Source organism: Malaya genurostris, chromosome 2 (genome assembly GCF_030247185.1).
Source record: "Malaya genurostris strain Urasoe2022 chromosome 2, Malgen_1.1, whole genome shotgun sequence".
In the NCBI taxonomy this organism is placed as follows: Eukaryota; Metazoa; Arthropoda; class Insecta; order Diptera; family Culicidae; genus Malaya; species Malaya genurostris.
In genome coordinates, this window is record NC_080571.1 from 49,810,916 (window position 1) to 49,836,375 (window position 25,460).

A 25,460-nucleotide genomic window follows, 5' to 3' on the forward strand; every position below is an offset into this window, starting at 1 on the left:
CATTGCCGTTCGTAATTGAATGTGTTAGTGACGGTGCAAAAGTGCTTTTGAATGGGCCTTGCTGGACCTTTTGACTGCGTTTCTACCGGTTTTCGGTGCCATCGTGCTGATGGTGTCTCGTACGTTCAGAGTAGCTGCTTTAACTTAAATGACGCTATTTCTCACATCACATTTCATTTTATACCTGCTACTGGCAGCGGTGTATGGACAGCCTCTTTGCTAGAATTCCTATCCTGTACGGAAAACGGGAAACAGTGAGACGACAGGTCCTCGATGCTGCTCTCGTGTGTCTTTTTTCGGGAACAGATGCTCAGCAAATGGTAGGAAAAATGAACCACTCAACTTTTATATGGATGCTCTTGTATAGATGCAGACATCTCGCGTTCTGATTGACTGGTGCTGTCATGGGTTAAATCAAACAGGTTTTTCAATAGTGTACTATTGAAAAACTTCAATGTTGTTGCAATACACGTTCAAGTTGAAAATTTTCGATTCTATTGGTAGTTAGATTATATACATCCTTCTACAGATCACTGAGCTATGAGCTTTAAAAATACGAGAAAGGCAAACGCGCCTTATGAATTATCCTCTTTGACACTCGTTTGTACCAAACATTTAAGAAAAGTTTAATTTTAAACTATTTGAGATTAAGTCACACAACTGAAAATTTTATCATAAAATTGTGATCATATTTCCGATGGCATGTCGCAAGAATTATGTTGATTCATTAGGGGGCTGTCCATAAAAGACGTCACGCCGCAAGGGGGAGGGGGGTGTTTCATAAAACGTGACCTTTTGTGACAGGGGGGAGGGGGGGAGGTTTTTGGAATGCGACGTCCAATATTTTCAATGAGCGCATTTTTAAAATACCTAATTATATTACTGCTTTGCCCTATTTCCTGAAAAAATCTCCACAATAAACGTTTACATTCTATAGAAAAACGTGTATTTGTTGATGTAAAAGCTTCTTCTTGTAAATTCGGAAATGAGTGATACAGGAAATCATTTCTGTTGTGATCAGCAAAAGTGCACGGAGGAGCGAGTAAATTAGCGAAATTAATAAATTTTGCCTAATATGAGTAAAAAAGAAAAAGATGCCTTCAATCGGTTTAACTTAAGTTATGCACTGACAATTTTTTCAGTAATTTGATTTTCTAGCATTGATAATAGTATATCATAAGAATTTCTCTTATCTGATTCTGATGCAGTTTATTCAATTTTACTCCATTTGAAAAAGGGCAGGAGATCAACGATTTCAAACGTAGATCATGTCATGTCTTATCTTGATCATATGTGATTTTCCTCCACCAACATCAAAGCTTATCGAATCATACAATGATTGAACTTACATAAATCAAGAATCATTTTAGCTCAAAATCACTATCCATTGTTTGACGGAAGATCAGTACCGATATTGATCGATGTGATTTAAATTTCACTGATCAACTGATAATTAAAAGATTCTCCGGCAGTGATCTCGTTTTGATGAGGTTTTGGTCTTTATTTCCTCAGCCCTGTATGCTACACTAAGGAAATATTATTCTTTACCTAAAACAATAATATATCTGTGTACCCCTAGGAGGAATAAAACAGATGATTTAAATGTTTCATCAATTCCAACCAAATACTTTTGGTTATTTATATAATTGATATTAAAAAAATAATTCCGATGATTTTGTAGTTTTAGGGATATTTTTTAATCTAATGACAGCATGTAATAAATCGATTTTTCCCTCATATTTGTATGGTTTGTATATACATATTGAGTATGTATTGAGATGAATTTTATTTATTTTGAATTCGTGACATGTGACATAGGGGGGGGGGGTCTTTGCTTTTGAGACAATTTGTGACAAAGGGGGGAGGGGGAGTAAAAAATCGTCAAAAAAAGTGTGACGTCTTTTATGGACAGCCCCTAGATACAACAGGATAAATTCACGATCAAAAACTTATAACTCTCTCAGAGGGTAAATTTTGAAAAGGCGCCCCATAGTAAAGTATTCACGACAAAAATATCATGTAAATCCGTTCATCCGTTCTAAAGTGATGTGATTATAAATAATGACTCTGCATTTTTATTTATATAGTTGATTTACCCGGCGTTGCTCGGAAATGTTTCGCGAAGGTAAGGCTAAAACCAATTCTAGAAATTGTTCTCCCCATTGATACTCTAATTGCAATGAAACACAACTTAGACGACAACCCGATTGAACAATACTCCGTTCATGTTCAGATTGCAAATGATCAGTGTCGCATCTCATCTAATTTTCATGGTATTTTCGACAAATTGGGTCAGTTTTATATTTAAACCCTTTTGTTAGAAACAATTAAAACGCCTTCCTCTTTATAAATACCTTCTTAGTTACCTCCGAGTTTCATATGTATATGTGCTTGTAACGCACTTCCATACTTCCTAGTCACATTCGATCTACAATACCTTTGACTTCCATGGCTATAAATACTTGCTACTTCCTCCTGTTTATAAAAACATTTATGGCATCATTTCCACGTAATTGCTCAAAGTTTTCCATCTGATAATGATTATTTTATAACGAAAGGCTGTTCATCGTCATAACTACATTCGTACTATAGAATAACTTTTTTATATCATTTATTTTACCCCGGCTTTAACCATTCGAGAAGGAAAACCTATGGAATAACAATTTAGTTAATACAAATGTTGTTGTAAACTTATTTCCATCCCCTTGGGTCGACAGTTTTCTCAATTTACATGAAAAATGCACATTGATTTTATGATTTCGTCAATTCAGGTCAATGTTGAGAATACTTATTCCCCTTCCCTCTTGTGAATATTTTTGTGAACCTTACTTAGCTGCTAGAAATATGCTGTACTCGTAAAGAAGTACCAATTTTCCGTAAAACCCGATCAATTTTGAATTACACTTCCTTCGGTAGATGGGCCAAACTTGGTGGCGATTCGTTTAGTTGTTTCGTAGTTATGCTGAAACTTACACTCGCGTTCATAGTCAGATAAAGATTATTTTCCCTTAGTTCTTTCAATTCCCCGGCAAAATGGTACCAGATCTTTTGAAATTATTTAAAGAAAATTGAGTTGCAATCAAATCAGCAACAGCAATACTATCTACTACAACCTTGAACTCTTGCTACTCTCTTATTTTACAAAAAATGGGAGATGAAAATTTATTTTCAAAAACCTTTCCTTCTAGTCTAAATGTCGATTCTCTTCAAATTATATAAATTTCGTCATTGACCCCTTCCCTCCATGTTAAGGACACTTGCTACACACTCTCTCCCTGAAAATGTCCGAATGATCATCTCTGAAGAGCAAGAAGTATCTGTGCCAAATTTAATAGCAATCCGTTCATTAGTTCTAGAGTTATGTCGCTACAAACATTACATCCTTCTTTTTAAAGGCACTTGCTAAATCCATCCCCCATATAATCATATCTAAGGTATGGAAAATGTTTGGATGGTCGTCAAAAATTATCAATTGTTATCAAATTCTATGATTTTTTTCATGACCCCTTCCCTATTAATGACAATTACTACTCTCCCTCTTCAGTACAAATACCTTGATGACAATTTCTTAAGAGCAAGAAATACCTGTGCCAAGTTTTATAGCAATTCGTGCAGTAGTTCCAGGGTTATGCCGCTACAAACATTACGCTGTCTGTTTTAGGGACACTTTCTAAACCCTCCCCACACGAATATCCTTTTAATCATATCTAAGTTGTGCCAAAAGTATCTATGGTCTTCAAAAAGTACGATTTACGTTAAATTAGATAATTTATTTAATGATCCCCTTTATTAATGACACTTGCTACGCTCCCTTCCCTTATAAAAATATTTTTATAACCATTTCTGAAGAGCAAGAAGTACATGTGCCAAGTTTGATAGCAATTCGTTAAGTAGTTTCGGAGTTAACACATGGATCAATAAGTCCCGAGACTAAAGCAGAGATGGCGCTCGTAGTAAACCAGTAACCACCTCTTTCTAGAGTACTAACCTTTGCTTGAAACGGGTCAAAATTTTAAGTCGATCCGACCAGAACCAGCTTAGTTATCGAGGTTGGAGTAAAGTCGTTTTTTTAAAAAATGGAAAAAACCGAGTTTCGTGTTTTGATAAAACATTGTTTTTTAATGGGTAAAAACACCGTGCAAGCGAAACAATGGATTGAAAAATGTTATCCGGACTCTTGTCCATCAAAAGCAACAATTTATCGGTGGTTCGCCGAGTTTAAACGTGGTCGTACCGACACAAATGACGCGGAACGCTCGGGTAGACCTGTGGAAGTCGTTACACCGGAAAATGTGAGTGAAGTGACAAAAATTATAATGAAATATCGTAAAGTGAAGCTCCGTGAGATTGCTGTGATGACACAGATATAATATGGAAGTGTATTTACTATCCTTCATGAAAAATTGAGCATGAAAAAGGTTTTTTCCAAGTGGGTGCCGCGATTGCTTTCGATGGAACAAGAACAGCAACGAGTCGATGATTCAGAAAGCAGTTTATCGCTATTTACTCGCAACAAAAAAAAATTCTTGTGTCGTTACGTGACCATGGACGAAACATGGATACATCACTACACTCCAGAGTCGAAGCGGCAGTCATCTGAGTGGCGCACAGCTGGCGAAAGCCGTCCGAAGCGTCCGAAAACGCAGCAGTCAGCTGGCAAAGTCATGGCGTCAGTAAATCAGGTAAATCGATCAACAGTGATTATTATATTGACTTAGTGGTGCGTTTGAAGGAGGAAACCGCAAAAAAACGACCGCACGTGCAGAGAAAAAAATCCTTTAACATCAAGACAATGCACCCTGCCACAAGTCGATGAAAACAATGATGAAATTGAACGAATTGGGCTTTGATCTGCTTCCCCACCCCCCATACTCGCCAGATTTAGCCCCCAGTGACTACTGGCTCATTGCTGATCTTAAAAAAATGCTCCAGGGAAAAAGATTTGGCTCGAATAAGAAGGTCATCGCTGAAACTGAAGCTTATTTTGAAGCGAAAGATAATTTTTTTTATAAACATGGTATTGAAAAATTGGAAAAACGTTGGAACCATTGTATCACCCTAAAAGGTTTCCCTAAAAATTTTGCAAAAAAATGTTGTTTCCATTGTTAGTCTCGGGACTTATTGATCCATGTGTTATGCCATTACAAACATTACACCCCCTTTTTTAAAGGCACTTGCTAAATGCACCCCCCGTATAGTCATATCCGAGGTATGCAAAATGTTTCTAAGGTCTTCAAAACGTTTCGATTTTTGTCTATTTTTTTGTGAATTTTCCCATGAAGGCATCTTGCAGCTATACTTTTACCTTGTATAAGAGGAGTCGAACTTAGACAACTCATGAATTCACTTTCACATTCTTTCTCCTCTTATAATCGCTAGTTAGTTTGATATCGTTGTAAAAAAACAAGGAAAAATGATAAACACTAACTGATTAGTAGTTATAAATAAAGAAGAAAGTTGTTGTCTATCAGTAAAATATTGTGCCCCTTGGAAGTAATCTAATAAATGGAGATTTGAACTCAAATTTCCGTCTTTCAAAGATAGTCATATGTCATACCCTTGGCAGTCGGCTGCCCATGGAATCATTTGCCAGAAACTATTGATTAAGTCAATCCAAATTCAAATACAAAGCGTTCCAGTCATTAAAGTTTCTACCCTTTGCCCTCGTTAGACTCGTTGTCCAGAGCACTTAGGATTTTGTTGGAAACATTGCAAATAACTTCTAGAGTTCTATTAAAAAAAAATATGCAATTTACCTCACGATACCATAAAATCAAAGCTTACATAATGGAATGAAATTACCTGCACTCAACAGCACCAGCAGCCCCAAGCGAATCCAACTGCAGCTGCTGCAACGGTGCCGCATATTGCGTAGCGTCATCCTGTTCTCCGGCAATCGGCAACTTTTCACATGTGCCCCCACACGCGCACCGGCACTCACTTTGTGGCACACTTTTTCCAGCAACTTTTTCCCTTCCTGTATCAAGCAGTTGTTTTTTTCTTCTTTCTTCTTTCGCTGGCTTCTACCTCTCTTCCGTTCACTTCACTACCTAGCTAGCTGGCACCCCTTGTTTTTCCCTCCCCCACAGATTCAGCGTATTTCCCTCTCGGTTGTTTCAACGTTCTTTTTTTTGTTGTTGCAATTGATATTTATCTTTCAGGCAGCTTTCAACGCTGAACCGCAGCCTCCCTGCCTTGCCTCTACGGAAAGCACTGACAACGTTGTTAACAGGCTCACTTTTTGTCACTTTCCCATGTGATCTGCAAACTTAACATCGGTCCCGTATCGAACACACAGAACACCGTCGGAAAAAGCGTTGTTGGCACAGGCTGCGCGGCAAGGAACCGACAAGTTTGAAGTGGAAAAATACGCACCGCAGTTTATCAGCATGCGAGTCAAAGTGAAACGGAAAACTTTGTTTTTGCACTTTATTCGTACGTTCCGGTGTTTTTCCCATCAACGGTGTCGCCTCCCCGGGTGATGAAAATGAAGTGAGCCCGTGCTCGTCGTTGTGGCGGAACTGCCTGCCAAGGAATACTTCGACATTTCGTTACCTAGAAGAAGACGGCTTCGCGGTAGGCTCAGCTTTGCGAAGCCCGGATTGCCCAGACTGTGAAGCATCGACGAACGTCGGTCACGTTTTCGTCGAATATGTTTATGACGGAACGATTTCACGCCAACTTTGGCTTCAAGTCGCACGCCGGGGCCAGGTAGGTCAATGCGCCGAAGAAGGTAGGAAAATTCTAGCGAATGCAGCAAAGCACGTAGGTAACTTCCATCAAGGATGGTAACACGTCATCTACAGCGTCACCCCACCGACCTCAGTTTGACCAAGTGGAAGTGAAGCTACGCAAGAATTCTCCCCACTGATCCTGTCATCGTTCGACGGGTTTTTATCAGACGCTTATTTTCTGCATGTCATTCATCTTCCTGGCGGTGGCGATTCGCTTTTTGTTGGCTGTGTGCTTGGCGAGAGCTTCACGTTCGAGATGACAGTGAACTGTTTTTCTTAGTTTCCGGGGTACCGGGTTCGGTTTCTCGATCTTAGATGGTAATGGGTTTTATGGTTGTGAGTATGGGAAAAAAGCGCACCGGGCAAGACCGGTTGCACCAAGAAGAACGTGCGGAATTCCGTAATGTTTGCGTGTGGCAAAACTCTCGGTTTGCTCGTGAACCCTTCGGTCCTGGGCGTTCCTATGGTTATAGCAAGGGTGAAGAAGTAGGAATAAAAAAACAAGCAGCTTCTAGTATTTCCGTTCAACCGTGGATGTGGGCTGCTCCCGTAGCTCCGGGGTTCTGCCAGGAATACTAGCAAGCTTGTTGGTGACTGGTTGTTGGTGACTGGAAGAACCTGTGAAATAGAAGTAAAAAATATCGATTAGAGAAACTTTGTAGTGGTATGCAATTGTATAGATAAATCTAACGTAATTGATGGTTTAGTTCCAAATGCTGAAGTGTTTTTATCAAAGTTTGATTCAAATTAAATGTCTTATAGCTCTACCAATTGCTATTGAATTTTATCCTAATCCAAATTCTGGTTCCGATACTACAGGGTAAAAAGGAAAAAATAGGCGTGTAAATAAGTTCGTGACGTTGTTTTTCGAAACTTGAAACTTTATTTACAAAAATTGAAAAAAAAATTAATATTCAGAGTATTGCCCTAGCGAGCTACTACTTTGCCAATATTTTGTCGTGAATACGACTTACTTTACCCTTTTCAAAATGTACCCTCTGAGAGAATGATAAATGTTTGATCGTGAATATCTCTTGTTGTATCTAACGAATCAACATAATTTTTGCTACATGCCATCGGAAATATGATCACAATTTTATGATCAAATTTTCAGTTGTGTGACATAATCTCAAATAATTCAAAATTAACCTTTTTTTAAATGTTTGGTATAAACGAGTATCAAAGATGATAATTCAAAAGGCGCGTTTGCCTTTCTCGTATTTTTAAAGCTCATAGCTCAGTGTAAAAGTTACAAACGAAATCACGTAAAAAGAAACCTCCTAACAAAAATTGGATCAGTTTAGAATGTATCGCTACTGCGAGCAGATGTATTGTGTGTCGTTTGCAAAGCTAGTTTTGCTTCCGACAAGAGCGATTACTACACAGCTGCTAGTCGTTTGCATCGGTGAAAAAACAATGAAAAGGGGACAACGGTGGAGAGCATCACACAAAATCATCCGTTCTAATGGCTCTAAAAGTTTTCTAAAGAACTATTAGGATTTCTTGGTCGCAAATCGAAGGTAAAAATGCTCAGTTTAGTGCAAATCTAGAACAGTTTGATAAGATTTGTGCACTTTTCGCTGTGTGAAATTCACAGTAATCGAAATCAAGTGAACCCTTTTTTTGTTTTTGCGAAAAATGTGAAAAGGGGGAATGCTTGCATAATTCATACAATTGATTAACTAAATGATATTCGGAAGTGTTAAGGAACATGTCAGTTGTTTTAGTATTCACGACATCCAGTTATGTCTCCGACATTCCCCACCCGCTTTTTTTTAAATAAAATTTATTGATATTAGTAATGTGCGCTTTAACACAAATCGGTACACTTGAGGTACCAAAACCCCTGAATGATGAAATTTGGAGTTATTTGTTGTTAATCATAACTTACTAATCATGTTTTAGATGTAAACGAGAAAAAATTATGTTGCCGCGTTAAATACAACAAGTGATATTCACGGTAAAGTTCTCCCCATTCTTGCACAGGTTAAATTTTGAAAAGGCGTCTCATAGTAAAGTAAGAGTTAGTTCACGTCGAAAAATCATATCAGGGTCATCTAGAATGATAATAATATATTCTAAATTAAATAAGATTAGATAACTTAGATTTAAAATATCCCTCATGAATGATTGAAAAGAAGTGGTCTCATCCATTTGAATCGATTTTTATTTTTAAATCAGTAGCCGAAATAATTTAACAAATTGGAACCAAAGGCTTTAGCAGGATAAGCACGGAAATCTGCCCCCAAAGGGAATTCATATTGTTATACCACATTTGAAAGGTCATAGACTGGAAACAATTTTCTCAAAGTTTCAACCCTTTAAGTGCCATATTGACGGAGCTAGGGTGGTTCTATTGATTTTTATTTTATTTGATTTTTGAAGAAACCGCTCCTCCGAAAAATTTGAAAAAAAAACAGGTATATTTAAGACATTATGGGGAAGGTATACAATTTTTTCCAAAATTTTTGAAGATGTATTTCTTCCATTAAAAAATACTAAAATATTTTGAAACATATTTTTTCCCTCTTCCAATTTTTGCACCACCCTGATTTTTTTGTGATAATAGTGCATTTTTGGACACGTTAAAGTGGTATGTTTTCATATTTTTAAAAAATGTGGACGACACAATACTTGATTTTTTTCCAAAAAATATATAACAGTCGACCATCAAATTATGAGAAAAGGAAACGCATGGTGCTTTGTTCTAGCAATTACCAGTAGTAGTCACCCGCCTTTTTTCAATTCACGAATGCTCTTTTAAAAATATCGACAGTTTTGGTTGGAAACCACGAATTATTTGACTTATTCACAATTCGATCTGAGTCGACCAAAACAAATAGTAATCGGAGAGAGCAATGTCTGCCCCATATAGCGAGTAAGGCATTACTTCCCATTTCAGTGTTTCTAAATATTTTAACCGGCTGTATAACACGTGGGCGAGCACTGTCATGTTGAAAAATTACTTTGTCGTGTCTATCGGTGTGTTGTGGCAGATTTACTTTCAATGCTCGGCTCCAACGCATCATTTATTGTTGGTCTCCCGTAATCCATTCACTAGTTTCCACCGTATACAGTGCATAACCTTCAGGCCATGAATATTCTGAACGGCTGTCGATGGTCCATACGACTTTGGACGACCCGACGTTTTGGATTATCGGATTGGGCCGACTTTTCATTGCTAGTAACAATTCGATGGGAAACAAAAACTTTTATTCTGTACCGTTAAAGCAGTCGTACGCACTTTACACATGGGCTGAAAAGTCCCGGGCCTAACACATAGATGGCGCTAGTTTTATTGCAGTCACCTTTTTTCAGTTAACGCCAACCTTTAAAAGACAGCTGATAAAATTTCATGATACTCTATTAATTAGTTTATGAGGTATTATGCTAAGAGTGACACTACTTTTATTCTTTTCAGAACATTAGATCAAAAACAATTTCGTACAACTGTACACTGCTTCTTGATGGAAAAAATACCGTTCAAGCGAAGCAATGGCTTGAAAAGTGTTATGAAGACTCCACTTCATCTGAAACAACAATAAAACGTTGGTTTGCGGACTTTAAATGTGGTCGTAGAGACCCCGATAATGCAGAACGCAGTCTACGTGCGAATGAGCCGGTAACATTAGAAAACATAAAAACAATCGTTTTTAATGCTCGAAAAGTGAAGTTGCGCGAGTTAGCTGACATCGTAAAGATATCAAAAGAACGTGCTGGCTTTATATTGCATGAGAATTTGACTATGATAAAGCTGTGTTCAAAGTAGGTTTACTCGCTGTTGACCAAAAACGAGAACGTGTTGATGATTCTGAGCAGTGTTTGTCCATGTCTGAACGTAACAAACCGGAATTTAAGCGTCGATATGTGACAATGGATGAAACATGGATTCATCACTTCACTCCGGAATCAAAACGAACTTCATCTGAGTGGACAGCAACAATTGGCTGGATAGGTTATAGCCTCGGTATTTTGAAATGTGCGCGGGTTAATTTTTTTCTACTATCTTGAGAAAGGAAATACCATTAACAGTGAATATTACATGGCGTTATTGGAGCGTTTGAAGGCTGAAATTGCATAGACGACCAGCATATGGTAAAGAGTTTTTTTTTTCATCGAGACAACGCATCGTGCCACAAGTCAATCAATATTAAGGTAAAACTGCATGAATTGAACTTCGAATTGCTCCCACATCCACCGTATTCGCCAGAAGAGAACAATGTATGGGCCATACAGCGGGTTCAGTAGGGTAAAGCGGTAGAGACCCCAATGATGCAGAACGCAGTGGACGTCCAAATGAGGCGGTATCATCAGAAAACAAAGAAATCCACATAATCGTTTTGAATAGTCAAAAAGTGAAGTTTCGTGAGTTAGCTGACATCGTAAAGATTTCAAAAGAACGTGTTGGCTGTATATTGCATGAGTATTCTACTATGAGAAAGCTCTGTTCAAAGTAGGTGCCGCGTTTACTCACTGTTGACCAGAAACGAGAACGTGTTGATGATTCTGAGCAGTGTTTAAACGTAACAAACCGGAATTTCAGCGTCGATATGTGACAATGGATGAAACATGGATTCATCACTTTACTGCGGAATCAAAGCGAACGTCATCTGAGTGGACAGCAACAATCGGCTGGACAGGTTATAGCCTCGGTATTTTGGAATGTGCGCGGTGTAATTTTTTTTCGACTATCTTGAGAAAGGAAATACCATTAACAGTGAATATTACATGGCGTTATTGGAGCGTCTGAAGACTGAAATTGCAAAGACGACCAGCATATGGTGAAGAAATTTTTTTTTTCATCAAGACAACGCATCGTTTCACAAGTCAATCAATATTATGGTAAAACTACATGAGTTGAACTTCGAATTGCTCCCACATCCAACGTATTCGTCATAATAGGCTCCCAGCGACTCTTGGCTGTTCGAAAAACTGAAAAAAAATACTAAGAAATTTCGCACGAATGAAGAGGTTATCACTGAAACTGAGGCCTATTTTAAAGCAATAGATAAATTGTTGTACAAACGAGGTATTAAAATGTTAGAGCGGCGCTGGGATAATTGCGTTGCTCTTGATGGAGATTACGTTGCACAAAAAAGTTAATTTTGAACCTAAAAAATCGTGTTCTGTCTCTTAGGCCAAAAATCGTATTCTGGTGTAAGGCCCGGGACTTTTCAGCCCATGTGTTAAATAAACGAAGTTCGACGTCTCTTGGCTTCAATTCATACGGCACCCATTTACCCACCTCTCGGATAACTTCCATTGCTTTTAAACGTTGGCAAATGGATGGCTGAATAATTCTGAGTGATTTTGTCAATTCACTTTGCGTTTCTAACGGGTCTTGATCGAGCAATTCCTTAAATTCTGCATCTTCAAAGTTTGATGGTGGTTTGGCTCGTTGTTCGTTTTCCAACTCAAAATTGTCACTTCTAAACCGTGAAAGCCACGTTTGACACGGCACGACAGTCAACTAGAGCATGCTCACCATACACTTTCACCAAAATAAGATTCTATGGCTGTTTTCTTTCATATTGGAAAAAATCCCCACAAAAGCACTTTATTCGAACTCGAAATTTTCATCGAGAAAAAGTATTGTTTTTCACGCCACAGCTAAATGACACATACTGGTTCTAATACTGTATGACTGTTGCTTTTCAACGCATATTAGGAAAATAAAATCGTTGAAATAGCTGGGAATCACTTGGGAAAAGATCAATGTTTTCCATTGAAGGTCGGGATTAAACCGGTATAGCACAATTCTCTATTAAATAACCGCATATCATTGTTTAACTGAAATCCTACCTCCCGTGGAAAGCGCGTATGTGACTTTGCTTGCGGGTTTACTAAATCCAATTTTCTTTTTTTGCCGGCAGTAATAATAAATTTATCTGACATATAACAGATCTACATCCACTAATAATGGGGGTTTCACACATCCATACAATTTTATAATCTCTTGTTTGTTCGGATACATAACGATATTGAATCGTTTAATCAAAGATGCAAAAATGGAACAGCAATACACGGACTTCGAGTAACCTGGCTTTAACCTAATTAAGGGTAAACTTATGAATTGGAAAACCGTTATTTAGCATGTTTCGAAGAGAACAATCTCCAAACCGAGTTGCTTTTTGAGTGCAATAAACTCAGTATTTAAGGGTTTTGAGAACAGCACATCCTGTTTCAAGCAGCAATTAAATCTTTTGACGTGAACGCGTTTTACTTTACTCTATAGAAGAATGGGTAGAAATTAATTGCGAATATCTCTTATTGTGTATAACGCAGCCATTTTTATTTTTCGCCATTATTGAAAAAATGATCAGCAATTTGTGATAAAATTTTCTAAACTAGAAATTGAAGTTTTCTAAAATATTTGGTATGAAAGAGCAATCAGGTGAAATTCAGTGCCAAAATAAGGCGCGTAAAATTTCAACCGCATGAACTGAACGAATCATCGCAGTGATTGAGTGCTGTGGAGTTACGACACGTTTTGTTCGCCAGTAAAACAGGAACTAGCTATGGATGGTTATAAACCATGAGTATTTTTCCTTCATTACTATAAGGGAGAGTGCATGTTGTTTCAGACAGTCAATTTAGCCATCCAATTTATAATCAAAGTGTTCTTATAATTAATTTTCTCGTCTAAGGAGTGTATCGAAAATAAGCTATCCACAAATTTTTCTTTCAAATGATGATAAAAAACGATATTTTATTCAAACTAAAAGTTGATCTCTTATTGTACGAGGATCAAACTTGAGCATAATGAAAACCGGATGAAATCAAAGTTATTCTCCTTTACGAATTTTCGAACTTTTGATCGAACGCTCTTCATCAAGTTTCGGCCAAGTGTTGCATCGCTTTTTTCAGTTTTCAGTTGCCTTACCAGTCTTCTTAAAGACCCTCTTCACGATTGCCTAGTAACGTTCGATGGGTCGAAGCTGAGGGCAATTTGGTGGATTGATATTTTCCCAACGAAATTCTACCCTTTTCCGCAAGCTAATTGAGTGTGGTTTTTGGCATAGTGAGTCGACGCTAAATCATGCCAAAACAGTGGATATGTACTATGCTTCTTATATATGTTCCTGAAAACTTGGTGGATTTGCGTACATTTATAATCACTCCCGAAATGATCAGTGCTGCAGCAAAGAAACTGAAGAGTTCGTACTCGGCTGGATCTGATGGAATTCCATCTGTCGTTTATACTCGCTGTGCAACTGCTCTGCTCGAACCATTATGTTACGTGTTCAACAAATCGTTCGAGCATGGTATATTTCCAACGATATGGAAGCAGTCGTTCATGTTTCCAGTCTACAAAAACGGGGATCAAAAGGATGTGAGAAATTATCGTGGTATTACGAGCCTATCTGCTGCCTCCAAGCTATTCGAAATAGTTGTCAGCTCTGTTGTTCTTTCTCGTACAAAAAGTTATATATCAACCGATCAGCATGGATTTATGCCAGGACGATCCGTTAGTACAAATTTGCTCGATTTTACCTCGACCTGCTTTTCGCGTATAGAGGAAAGGGTACAAATTGATGCAGTATACACCGATCTAAAAGCGGCTTTTGATCGTATAGACCACCGAATTCTATTATCAGGGTGGCAAGTGAATTAGCGATTTCAATTTCCCGGATTTTTCCCGGTTTTCCCGGTGCGCAAGACTAAAAATTCCCGTTTTTTTACATTTCCAAAAAACATCGAGAGTTGAGGAATAAGTATTTTTCGGGTATCTACTTGGAACTACGATTAAAACTCTCATCCACAGTTTGTCCAAACGTTTATCTTCTGAACTAACAGTACCATCCAGCCCAATGTATTGCATCTTCATTACTTTCGTTTATGTTCTTGAAAAGATAGTGGTTTTTGCGCCCGTTTGAGAATGACAAACGAGTTCAACTCAAATGGGCTTTTTCCCACTCTAATTGTCCATTTAGATCTTGTATCCGATGGACACAATAATAGTAAATAAATAAAAATAAATAAATAAATCTTTATTTTGTATTTTATTCCATCTTTATTTTGTATTTTTTTTTATTTTAGCCAGTAACTTCGATGTAACAATAGAACTAAAACAAAAAACATATCTGGCCAACGGTAATGAAAGTGATCAGTCTTGCATTTCACGAAGGAATGAAGCATCAAAATTATTGCAACTTTCTTGAAAAATCAACACAGTTTATTTAAATTTATTGTTTTTCCAATAATGCTCTTAAGCGCAGCTTTCACATTATATTCGACGATTATTATTGGTGGTGTTTTGTAGTTTTTTAAAAATATCATCAGTTATTTGAAAGCCTAATGATGAAAAATTAAATTTAAAGTCTTACAATTGAAATAAAATAATTATTTTTCGAACTATTCAATCTTTTACAAGACTACCACTGAATCAGTCTTTTAAAGGCTATCTGGAAAATCAGTCCTTCTTAAAACTTAGGCAAGTTAGGAGTGTATTCTAGAAATGGGCAAAACCGTTCATTTCAAAGAACTGTTGAAAACTTGATAGTTTTACCGAAAGAATTAGTTCTATTGAACCGTACTTTCGTTTTTCTGAAACTTTGTATGTTTCTTCGAAAATAATATGAGAACTATAAATTATATCTTGTAGTAAACAGATTCAATAATAATAAATAATAAATAATCATTCTCTAACAAACATTTTCAAAGTTTGCGAACTTCCACCAGATTCCTCAAACCAGCAAACGTTTGTAAAGACTATTCTATTGAGAAGAATAGAGAGCTATCGTTCTTCAATAAAGAACTCCAGTACACTCAATCTTCGAAGAAAACTAGTTCTTTTGGACCATACGCGGACTGTCCATCTCTAGTATATTCCAATACTTTTTTAGCCTGGTATAGTATAAGGTTAAAAATTTAAAATGAATGAACTAAAGCACAACACTCCTGCCTCAAACCCGATTACTTCTAACAACCAGTGGCGTCTCGTGACAAAATTTACGGGTTGTGCACTGCTTATATGGTATGATATCAGAACCGTTTCGAAGTTGCAACTGAGACAGCAATTTGTTTTCAACTGCCATAAGCATAAGCCACTGAAGCCTCTCCTGAATGTGTGCATACAGGTTCTCACAGAGCCTATTTGGCCAGTTGTGCAGTGCACGAGGTGCACATGAGGATGAGAGGCCATTGCTAACAACATATACGATATTCTTTCAGAGTTGGCTTCTGGCGAGAGAACAAAATCCTTCTAGAATCCTTAAAATGTACGCTTGTCACTTTGAAAAAACAAAAACAATCTATGCCTCTAGTGACTGAGATGATCTAAATTTGACTCTCCTATCATCGACACTGAACAAGCTTTTACGAACTCCGAAAAACAAATTTCAGCTATCAAAGAAGGAAATCCAATATTCCTTGCAAACGGTGGATAAAATGAAAGTCGACAGCTTTGTCGATTTTGTGTATCCTATTCAAATCAATACCAAGATTACTAAACAAGTATTGTCACAATTTGACATTACTAAGACAAATTTTGGTGAATTTGGGGAAATCATTGGCTGGCAACTAAAAATACGGCCCCTAAGAATTCTTGAAAAATTTATCAAACATGTTACCTTATGTTACTTTTACCATTATGCATACTTATTCTGAAATTGGTAGAAAAACACTAGAAAAGGTCCTAAGTGCAAATGACAGTTCCTCCTTCTTTACTCTTTATTTCGATTATTACGGTCCTATAGGCAATCCTTCTATCTTACACTTTGTATAGAATAACGACTGAAACTATCAACTTTCGATCTGCTGTTAAACATTATAATTTAAAGAGAAAATAAACAAACTGTCATTTGCTCTTGGAATCTTTTCTAATATTTGTCGAGATTTAATAGAAATCCAGCAGAAGCATCCAAATTATCCTTTTCTTATGAGCATTGATTATGCTCTTATTGATGACAACTAAGAAATCTCTTAGTGATTAAAAATTGCTGAGGTGTGGGCTCCATTTTCAATGGATTGTGCACCATTGAACCTGTGAGGAACAATAAGAAGTTTCAAAACTTGTACTGAACTTCTAGTTCAAATACAAAATGGCCGTCATCCTTTCATTTATTGTATCAGGAAAATCATGATGCTGAAAATCGTTACTAAGATTAGAACTAGTAATTTTTTCCCGGATTTGCACTAAAATTCCTGACTTTTTCCCGGTTTTGCCCGGTAAAACCAAATTCCCGACTTTTTCCCGGTTTTCCCGATTTTCCCGGTCACTTGCCACCCTGTATTATGTAAACTGATGCGACTTGGTGCATCACACAAGTTCGTAGAATGGTTGAGTTCCTATTTGTGTGGTAGAGTCCTACGCGTACAATTGGGCACCTCAGTTTCATCCCCGTTTACGAATTAATCAGGAGTTCCGCAGGGCAGTAATATGGGTCCCCTTTTGTTTGCACTGTTTTTCAACGATGCCACTTTGCTGCTTGGTTATGGATGCAAGCTGATCTACGCTGACGATTTGAAGCTGTACTTAGTAATTCGTAATTATGAGGACTGCGTCCATCTTCAAGAACTGCTAGATGAATTTGTCGCATGGTGTCGACGAAACCATCTTGTGATCAGCATTGCCGTGTTAATGACCTTGGTGTTGTATTGGATGCAAAACTCACATTTAATCAGCATCGTTCTGCTTTAATATCTAAGGCAACGAAACAACTCGGATTCGTAGCTAAAATCAGCAGAGATTTTAAGGATCCACATTGTTTGAAGGCGTTATACTGTTCCTTAGTGCGACCATTGCTGGAAAATGCCAGTTTGGTATGGAGTCCATATCAACTCGTTTGGAACTTGCGGATTGAGCGTGTTCAGAAAAGATTTATTCGGCTTGCGCTAAGAGACCTTCCCTGGCGAAATCCCTTGGATCTGCCACCGTACCCTGATCGATGTCGCCTGTTAGGTCTTGACACTCTGGAACGACGAAGGAAGATTCAACAAGCTGCGTTTGTGGCGAAGATTATCAACGGCGAAATCGACTCTCCAAAATTCCTGTCTCTCATCGACTTCCGGGTTTCACAACGAACTCTACGATCAACAGGTTTGCTACAACGAAGATTCCATCGGACATCGTTTGGAGCCAACGAACCTATTGCAGCGTGTGTTCGAACTTTCTCCCTAGTTGAAAATTTATTCGATTTTGATGAATCATCGCATAAGTTTGTTCAGAAAGTGTCGCAATCCTCGATTTTATAACTTAACTTTATATTCATTAAGACTTTTATTGTCAGATGGAACAAGCAAACAAATAAACAAATAAACAAATAAAGGCAGCCATCTCTTCTGGAGACACTCAGATCGACAGACTTCTGCATTTATAGTTCCGGTAGTGCAAAAAATGTTTGACTTCAAACCACAGGAACATATTGCTTGCCATACCAGTACCTTTCGACCGAATTTCTCCACTGGAATCGACCTGTCCGCATCGCTCACATCCTCCCCAACGACGACAGTAAAGTATCGTAGATCTGGAAAAGTTTTTGAGTCCTCCTTTACATAAGTCTCATCTTCCATCAAAACGCATGCATCCGGACACTGCAAAAGGCCCGAATAGGAATCGACTTCGGCTATACCAGTTATTGACTTCCGGACTCGAAAGCACCGGTAAATTGTTCACAAACTCTAAAATCGAGCTTACTTTTCTCAGCGCTGGCTTGATTTATTTACACAAAATTAGATTCATGAGAAAGGTTTTATGATTCCATTCAGGATTCCTGAATTTTATCCCGATCCGACTTCCGATTCTGAAATTATACGGTTATGAGTGTCAAAAATTTAAAACCTTCATATAGAGCGCCCCGTACGCGCATGCTCTGGTACAGAAGAAGAAAACACAACACCGCCTCTACGAACGGAGAATACAACGTGCTGTGTTCGATTTAGTATACGCGGTAAAGAAAACGAAGACCGACACCGAAGCTCGGGGTTGAAAACACAAGCAAGAAACTGAGATAGAGACAGATCATAACCACTTTACAGAAAATGTGGCTTATGCCCAGAAGAGTTTCGGATGCCCCACAATGGATAGAAGTTGAAAGTAATTTTGCAGCCAATATAATTATAATGCTGAAACTAACAATAAAAATCCAATCAAAAAGCATATTTTATGTTGCTGATTTAATAGTGAACTTCGCTCGTTTGATTCGTTTAATAGAAATAATGCATGAGAATTAAAACAAAATCATTGTCTATGTAATCACAATTCAGAATGGAGTATTTTTGCTTTTCTCATAGAGAAAGATTATGCAATCACTCGAAAAATCGACTAGTAAAAATTAGTTCAGTAGGCCAAGTGTCATATACCATTCGACTCAATTCGTTGAGCTGAGCAGTGTGTGTGTTCTTGTATGCGTGTTCCAAATAATCTCACTAGATTTTCTCGGAGATGATTGAAACGAATTTTGGAAGCTTACATACCAAAAAGTTTTAATTCTACAGATAACTTAATTCCTCATGCAGACGTAATTTGTCCAATGGCGGGAGATTTAATTTGTAATGACTTAATGCTAATCCATGATTTTTACTGGTTGCGACAGTAATGCGCATTTGGCTAGCGGGTGTGATGTATGAATTTGAAATCACTTTTTACCAGCCAAACAGATATGTGCTTCTGTGGCTCAGTCGATCAACGGACGTACTTTTTGACCTGATGATTCTCGACTCAAGTCACAGCGGTCGCTATCATTACTTTCTTTTTTATTTCAATAAATTTCATGTCATGGAATTTTAGACACAATATTGGAGTTTCTTGCATGTATATTTGGGTGAACAGCGACACTCCATTTATGTGCACCTAAAAAAATGTAAAATTTCTTCGAAGTGCGTAGGTTCAAATAAAAGGTCTTGTAGTCACATGCAAAATTACTAAAGTTCATCCAGATCCGATGGTTCCGGAATTATAGGATAAAGCGCGTTAAAAATTTTGTGCCGTCACCTGAAAGTCTTCCAATCTGGCCTCAAAACTACTCCAATCGGTAGTCATTGTCGGTAGACGGCCAAACAAATGGCCGAAGCATTCCTGATTCCCGGTTTTCGACCGAAGATTGTAGTAATGGATCACCAGTTCAACAGTTAAACAGTTAAAAAGTTCAACTGAGTTCAACTTGGGCAGGTTGTCAATGATTTAACCTAATGAAATTTGTCAGCCGGAATCGGTCCGAAAGCTATCTGTCATATTTCTTATGTTGGTGAAAAAGCCTGACTTTCCTGAAAATCTGTATAAAGTCAAATTTTTCAAAAAATCCGTGAACAATTCAGTAAATTTTACCAATGTACTTGGAAATCAATAGAATACTGAAAAATCCATATATCTGGTAACCCTGCCAACGATTGATATGCTTGTAGAATGCATTAAATAAATTTCGCAAAGTTTTCCAAGTTGGCAGCAAAGTGAAGTGTCTTTTCATTTTATATCTTTCATTTCTTCCAGTTAATGCTTGCCAAAAAGAACCGTTAAAAATGGGTACAGCAGACATTATGTGGCAAATAAAACCAAATAACAGAAGCAATTACTATTAGGTAATTAAAAAACTGAAATCACATTCCGAACGTTCAAACAATTCAAATTCCATCAGCTATACACACAGCGACTACTGTTTTATTCAATTAAGCTGCACTGTTGAAATGTTAAATCAACTTCTGAGAACTTCATCCCTGCAGGTAGAAAAAAAACTGCTACGACACCATTTACTCTAGCTTCATCCGGAGCGGGATTCCGGGAAGTACAATTTGCTCTTGATTCAATTTGTTCGCTAGTTCAACAGCCGCACCGTTTTGGTCTCAGCATTCGGATGGAAACCATCCGGTCGGCGGTACCTCTGGGATTAATTTTGAGTGGGTAATAGGGAATTGACGAATGCCACCACAATGCCCACACACACCTAGCCACACAAAGGTTGGCACGTAAAAGGCCACAGGAATAATAAATACTTGCGATTGATCACCGAAACGATGCTTCAAAATGACCTCCATGCCGCCGGTTAGGTCCATCTCCGGTGAGAATATAAATTGATGGATTGGCATTGCGAGCCCGGTTTGGAATCCGATCCGATGGTCTGGAAGGTGGTGAATAAACTTTTCCTGTGTCATTCGCTTTAGTGTTGAGGCACTAAGACCAATTTTTTTTTGCTCTTAAGCAGTGGACTGACTGCGAACATATATTGGAGAATCCAAATGAATGAGAAAATCACAGAAAAGTTGATTTAAAAAAAAAGATACACTCAGAGACGGGACTCGAACCTGCGTTCTTATGGAACCCGTGCATACGCGTTACCATTTCCGCCACCCTGAGTCATTGCCAAAACTGAACTTTCCAATTTGTCCTCTTGACGGTGTATGCTGAAAGCAACGCATTAAAAGGGCCCTACAGCAGAATTACTCACGGTGCAAATTAAATTTTTACTAACGCTACACAGTTATAAAGAATAGAATAGAATAAAACAGGCGGATAGGTAATGTCAGAGACATAACTGGATGACATGAATATGAATAAAATTGGGATCTATCGGTGTTTACTACTATTTTACTGGTCTGACGTCTCCAGAGAGTCAAACCTGTGACAAATCCTATCAGGAACTATGGTAAGTGATTTGATGGTATTTGATTCATACAATATTGTAATTTTTTCTTTAATCAGCAATTTCCAACTTTTAATTATTCTAATCTCTTATTTCTATTGGTTATTCTTTTAATTTTTTTACTACATGTTTTTCATGTGCATTTTTTTTATGATCATCAATATTAATATCCAATTCCTTATTAAAAAGGAGAACATTTCACAAATATCAAAGCGCAATGAATTTACAAAAACAAAAGTAAGTTTAAACAGGAAACCACTATGAGATTTTGTATGGTTTTGAATACCCTTTTCAGTAGTACCACGTTTTTGGAAAGCGGATTTAAATTATTTCGTGTAGCAGATGGTTTTTCACAAAAATAGAAATTTACTCACCAATGCCGAAAATAGAACAAACTTGTTCCTGTCCTTACGACACCAACAAACACTTGAAACTATGCTGGGGCGACCTAATATCCCACCAATATCACTACAGATGTCGTCACTGAGCATGATAGCCTGTTCTTAAAAGATACTCGGCCAACTATCCCCGGTCTCCCCTATATTTCTCATGGTATGGATTTTGAACAATTTTACTATTGAACTATGCTTGTTTTTCGGAACAAACTGGACCCCTGTCTCTGCATACAATTCTTGAACGACTTTGCTGTGATGACAGCTTGCCAAATCTTGCCAAAACAATACGGGATTCATTTAGGGGTTATACTATGTTTGTGCTTTGGGCACATAACCGATTTTACTTTTCTTTACGTTTCGTCTTAGACTCGTCAGTGCAGAGTAGTTCAAATTGAACTGCTTAGTGCAAACTTAAACAGTTCAATTTGAACCGCTTAGCAGACGTAAAGTATATGCTACTTGCAAAACACTTTTTCAATTGGCACCGAAGTGCCATGTCTTTTCTGACGTGCCGAACGAAAACGTCTTTTTCGACTAATACTGGCCGATTCAGGTATGGTCATTTAGAGGTTATCCTATGTTTGTGCTTTGAGCACATAACCGTTTTTACTTTTCTTTACGTTTCGTCTTAGACTCGTCAGAGCTTAGCGGTTCAAATTGAACTGTTTAAGTTTGCACTAAGCAGTTCAATTTGAACTGCTCTGCACTGACGAGTCTAAGACGAAACGTAAAGAAAAGTAATTACGGGATTGTCGTGGGATCGAATGAACGGCAAAATTCGTTTTTGGCGACACTCTTTTTGTTATAGTTCCGATGTCATTGTCTTATTTGTAACGAAAACCTTTGTTTTTTTGCCACAGCTGCAAATGCCCTGCCAAATCATAAATTTTCTTGCAAATTTGTCGAAAAAAACAAATTTAAATTTGGCTGTAACATCCCCCCGAGCCGTTGCCAAGTAAAATTTTTGACCTGGGATTTGTCCGAAGTCAGCCTTGACATAGGTTTCATCGTCCATCAGAAGACACCCGTCGAACTTGGTCAGCACCTGGTCATAGAGTTTCCGAGCACGAATTTTAACCAAACCATTCTGTTTTATGGTCCGATCTGGCTGTTTGCTATCTCGATACGACTTGATTCCTTCCCGGAGTCGAGTTCTCCTCACTGTACTATGGGCAGCACCGAATGCTCTGGCCAAATCACGGTCCGACAGATTAGGATTCCTCTTAATCGTCTTCAAAATCTTACCACGCAGTTTCCGGTCGACAGTTCCACTCCGACGATTGGCTTGAGGCTTCCGAATCGTCGTCAATGTTTCCTTATAACGTTCGATAACGCACCAGCCTAAATGCAGATCACAATGGATTTTCCAAATAACTATGCACAATTTTTTCCCTTTTTTCGGCTTCCATGTTGATTGTTTACAAAGTACAGTCGACTTGCGGAATGATAATCATACGTGAAGCTGAAAAATTCCCGACACGTGGGCGCAAAGAACTTCCAAATTCGTCCACCGGGAGCGCCACAATATGAGCAAACGTTTGTTCCAATTCACGAATTTGATGTCAACTATTTTGTTTTAGTGTGTAGCATGTATAATGACTTCACAAAGAAGATAATCATAAAAGAAAAATTTGCTCTGGAATAAGCTTGCTCTTTCATCGATCGATTTTAGATCGGTGTAAATATGAATATTACTACCTATTGATACCTCTGTAGAAGTACCAGGATTACTGAATTCCAGTGGAAAATCTGATCGAATAGGCACATCTGATAACTCTTCAACTAATGGATCATACTGCACTAACTGAACTGATTTTTTCTTAAAATTTTCGCGAATTAGTGTTACTTTTCTTATCTTAGACAGACGTGACATTTTTGAAAAGAATGCAATACTTGAATAGATTATTAATTTTTGGTTTTATTGACAGCCGTCCGTTATGAGAAAGAGTTGTTGATACTTGGAGTAGAGACTTTGTTTGATATGAAAAATATATAAATTTCATATTGAAATCTTTGAAAACAAAAATACAAATACAAATTTTAAATGTGCATTTAAATACCATCATGGAGAACAATCGATTAGAGTTTTGTGAGGTATACTTAAAGTGTTAAGATAATCGCTGGTAAGGTGGGTGAAAAAAACTGTATGAAAATTGCAAGACCTTCAGGTGTGCTACAAGTTTAGAGCTAGAGACAACGTTTTGTGAAAAGCTTTGTTTTAAACGATTAATGAGCATGTTACTCAATTGAAGAGGCAATTTGAGGAAAAGTCTTTGAGGTTCGTGTATAGAAAATGGAGTTTTATTTAGTGTTGTTTCCTTTGTTTACATAAGGTGAGTGACCAAACAGAGGAAAGAGGAGAAAGAAACGTAAACGATAGCTAGTTGTTAGTTTATAAATCGCTTGTGTGATGTTCTTAATATATTTCAACTCGATCATTATTCCATTTGTACCATACTCTCATAATCCTCATCCTGAAATCTGAATATCTGAATCTTTGTCACAAATTTATCTAAATAATCTGTAAAATACAGATTAATCTGTATATAATGCCACTCTGAACGCGGAAAATCAAACGGATGACATCATGATGGCATGCTGTGATTGGTTCGTGTAAACCATTCTTCCATTAGTATGCTATTGAAATACTGAAACGATCTAGCATGTTTAGGTGATAAGTTTCCTAATCGATTTATTGTTAAATTATTTAAAAACCATCAACAAGTGACTGAGTTATTATCGTTCGAAATTATGACACATAAAGTTTACGCGACTAGTTTTGAAAACGTTCAATTGACACTCGGCCCCGTACATACTTTTAATGCCAAAAGACTCCACGCAAATTTTGAGCCAAATCAAAACAAGGGAATGAATGAATGAAAGTCCAAGAGTCGATTTTTTTGTCGTCGTTTTGTGCATTTCTAAGAGACATTTGGCGTACAATTTTTCATCGATTTCGGAAATTTCACGACCGTCGTGCGGTTCCCCGTCCCATAGTTCGATTTGTCTTAAATTTTTTGGGGTGCTAAACCTTTGGGACACTACCGACACTTTGTGAAGTTCAGAAATAACTCCTTATGGTACACTAAAGTTCAGAGATAGTCCTCTATGGTATCCCTCTTCTTGTCTGTGATCCTCGAGTTTGACTGTCCTTAGCGGATAACAAGGCTGCTTCTGAAGGAGTAAAACCACTGGTCCTTTTCTGTATAACGCACAAGAAGAAATGATGTTGTAATGATTTGAAGGCGAAACGTGAAAGAAATTCAAACTAGTCACGTGCACTTTTGTATAAACCGGTACCTATGGAGTGTATCGAAAATAAGCTATCCACATACATTTGTGTTGTACGCATGTATTTGTGATGGTTTTACCTTTTTTTATGCTCAAATCACAGCATGCTGTGCGTTTGGCTGTCAGTTTTCGTTTGTTTACTTGTTTGTGCGGTTAAAATTATGCGTTTTCAAAATGTCCTGTATGGAAAAGGAAGTGAAAATTAATGTTCTGGACATATGGCTAAGTGAGAAGGGTATTACTATGCGAAAATTGACGAAGAGGTTGGGAAATCATCATGCCAGTGTTAAAACCATCATTAATAAGTTTGGGGAACAGTATTCTTTGGATGAGCAACCAGGAAGAGGCAGAAAACCCGGTTCTTCCAACCCGAAACTGGACCGGAAAGTGGTACCTCTAATCATGAAGATCAAATCAATGTCAATACGTGATTTGGCCAAAAAAGCAGGAACAAGTGTCGGAAT

The 25,460-nt window shown here is 37.7% G+C and overlaps 1 protein-coding gene across 3 annotated transcripts in view; it reads right to left on the reverse strand.

Annotated features, from left to right (window-relative positions):
* LOC131427979 (zwei Ig domain protein zig-8-like) overlaps window positions 1-25,460 on the reverse strand; it is a 530,197-nt gene that overhangs the window by 438,587 nt on the left and 66,150 nt on the right. For all 3 annotated transcript variants that reach the window (XM_058591597.1, XM_058591595.1, XM_058591596.1), the window contains exon 2: window positions 5,803-7,352. In XM_058591597.1, the coding sequence (XP_058447580.1) occupies window positions 5,803-5,881 (79 nt within the window). In that variant the 5' untranslated portion in view covers window positions 5,882-7,352. The remainder of the gene's footprint in view (window positions 1-5,802; window positions 7,353-25,460) is intronic.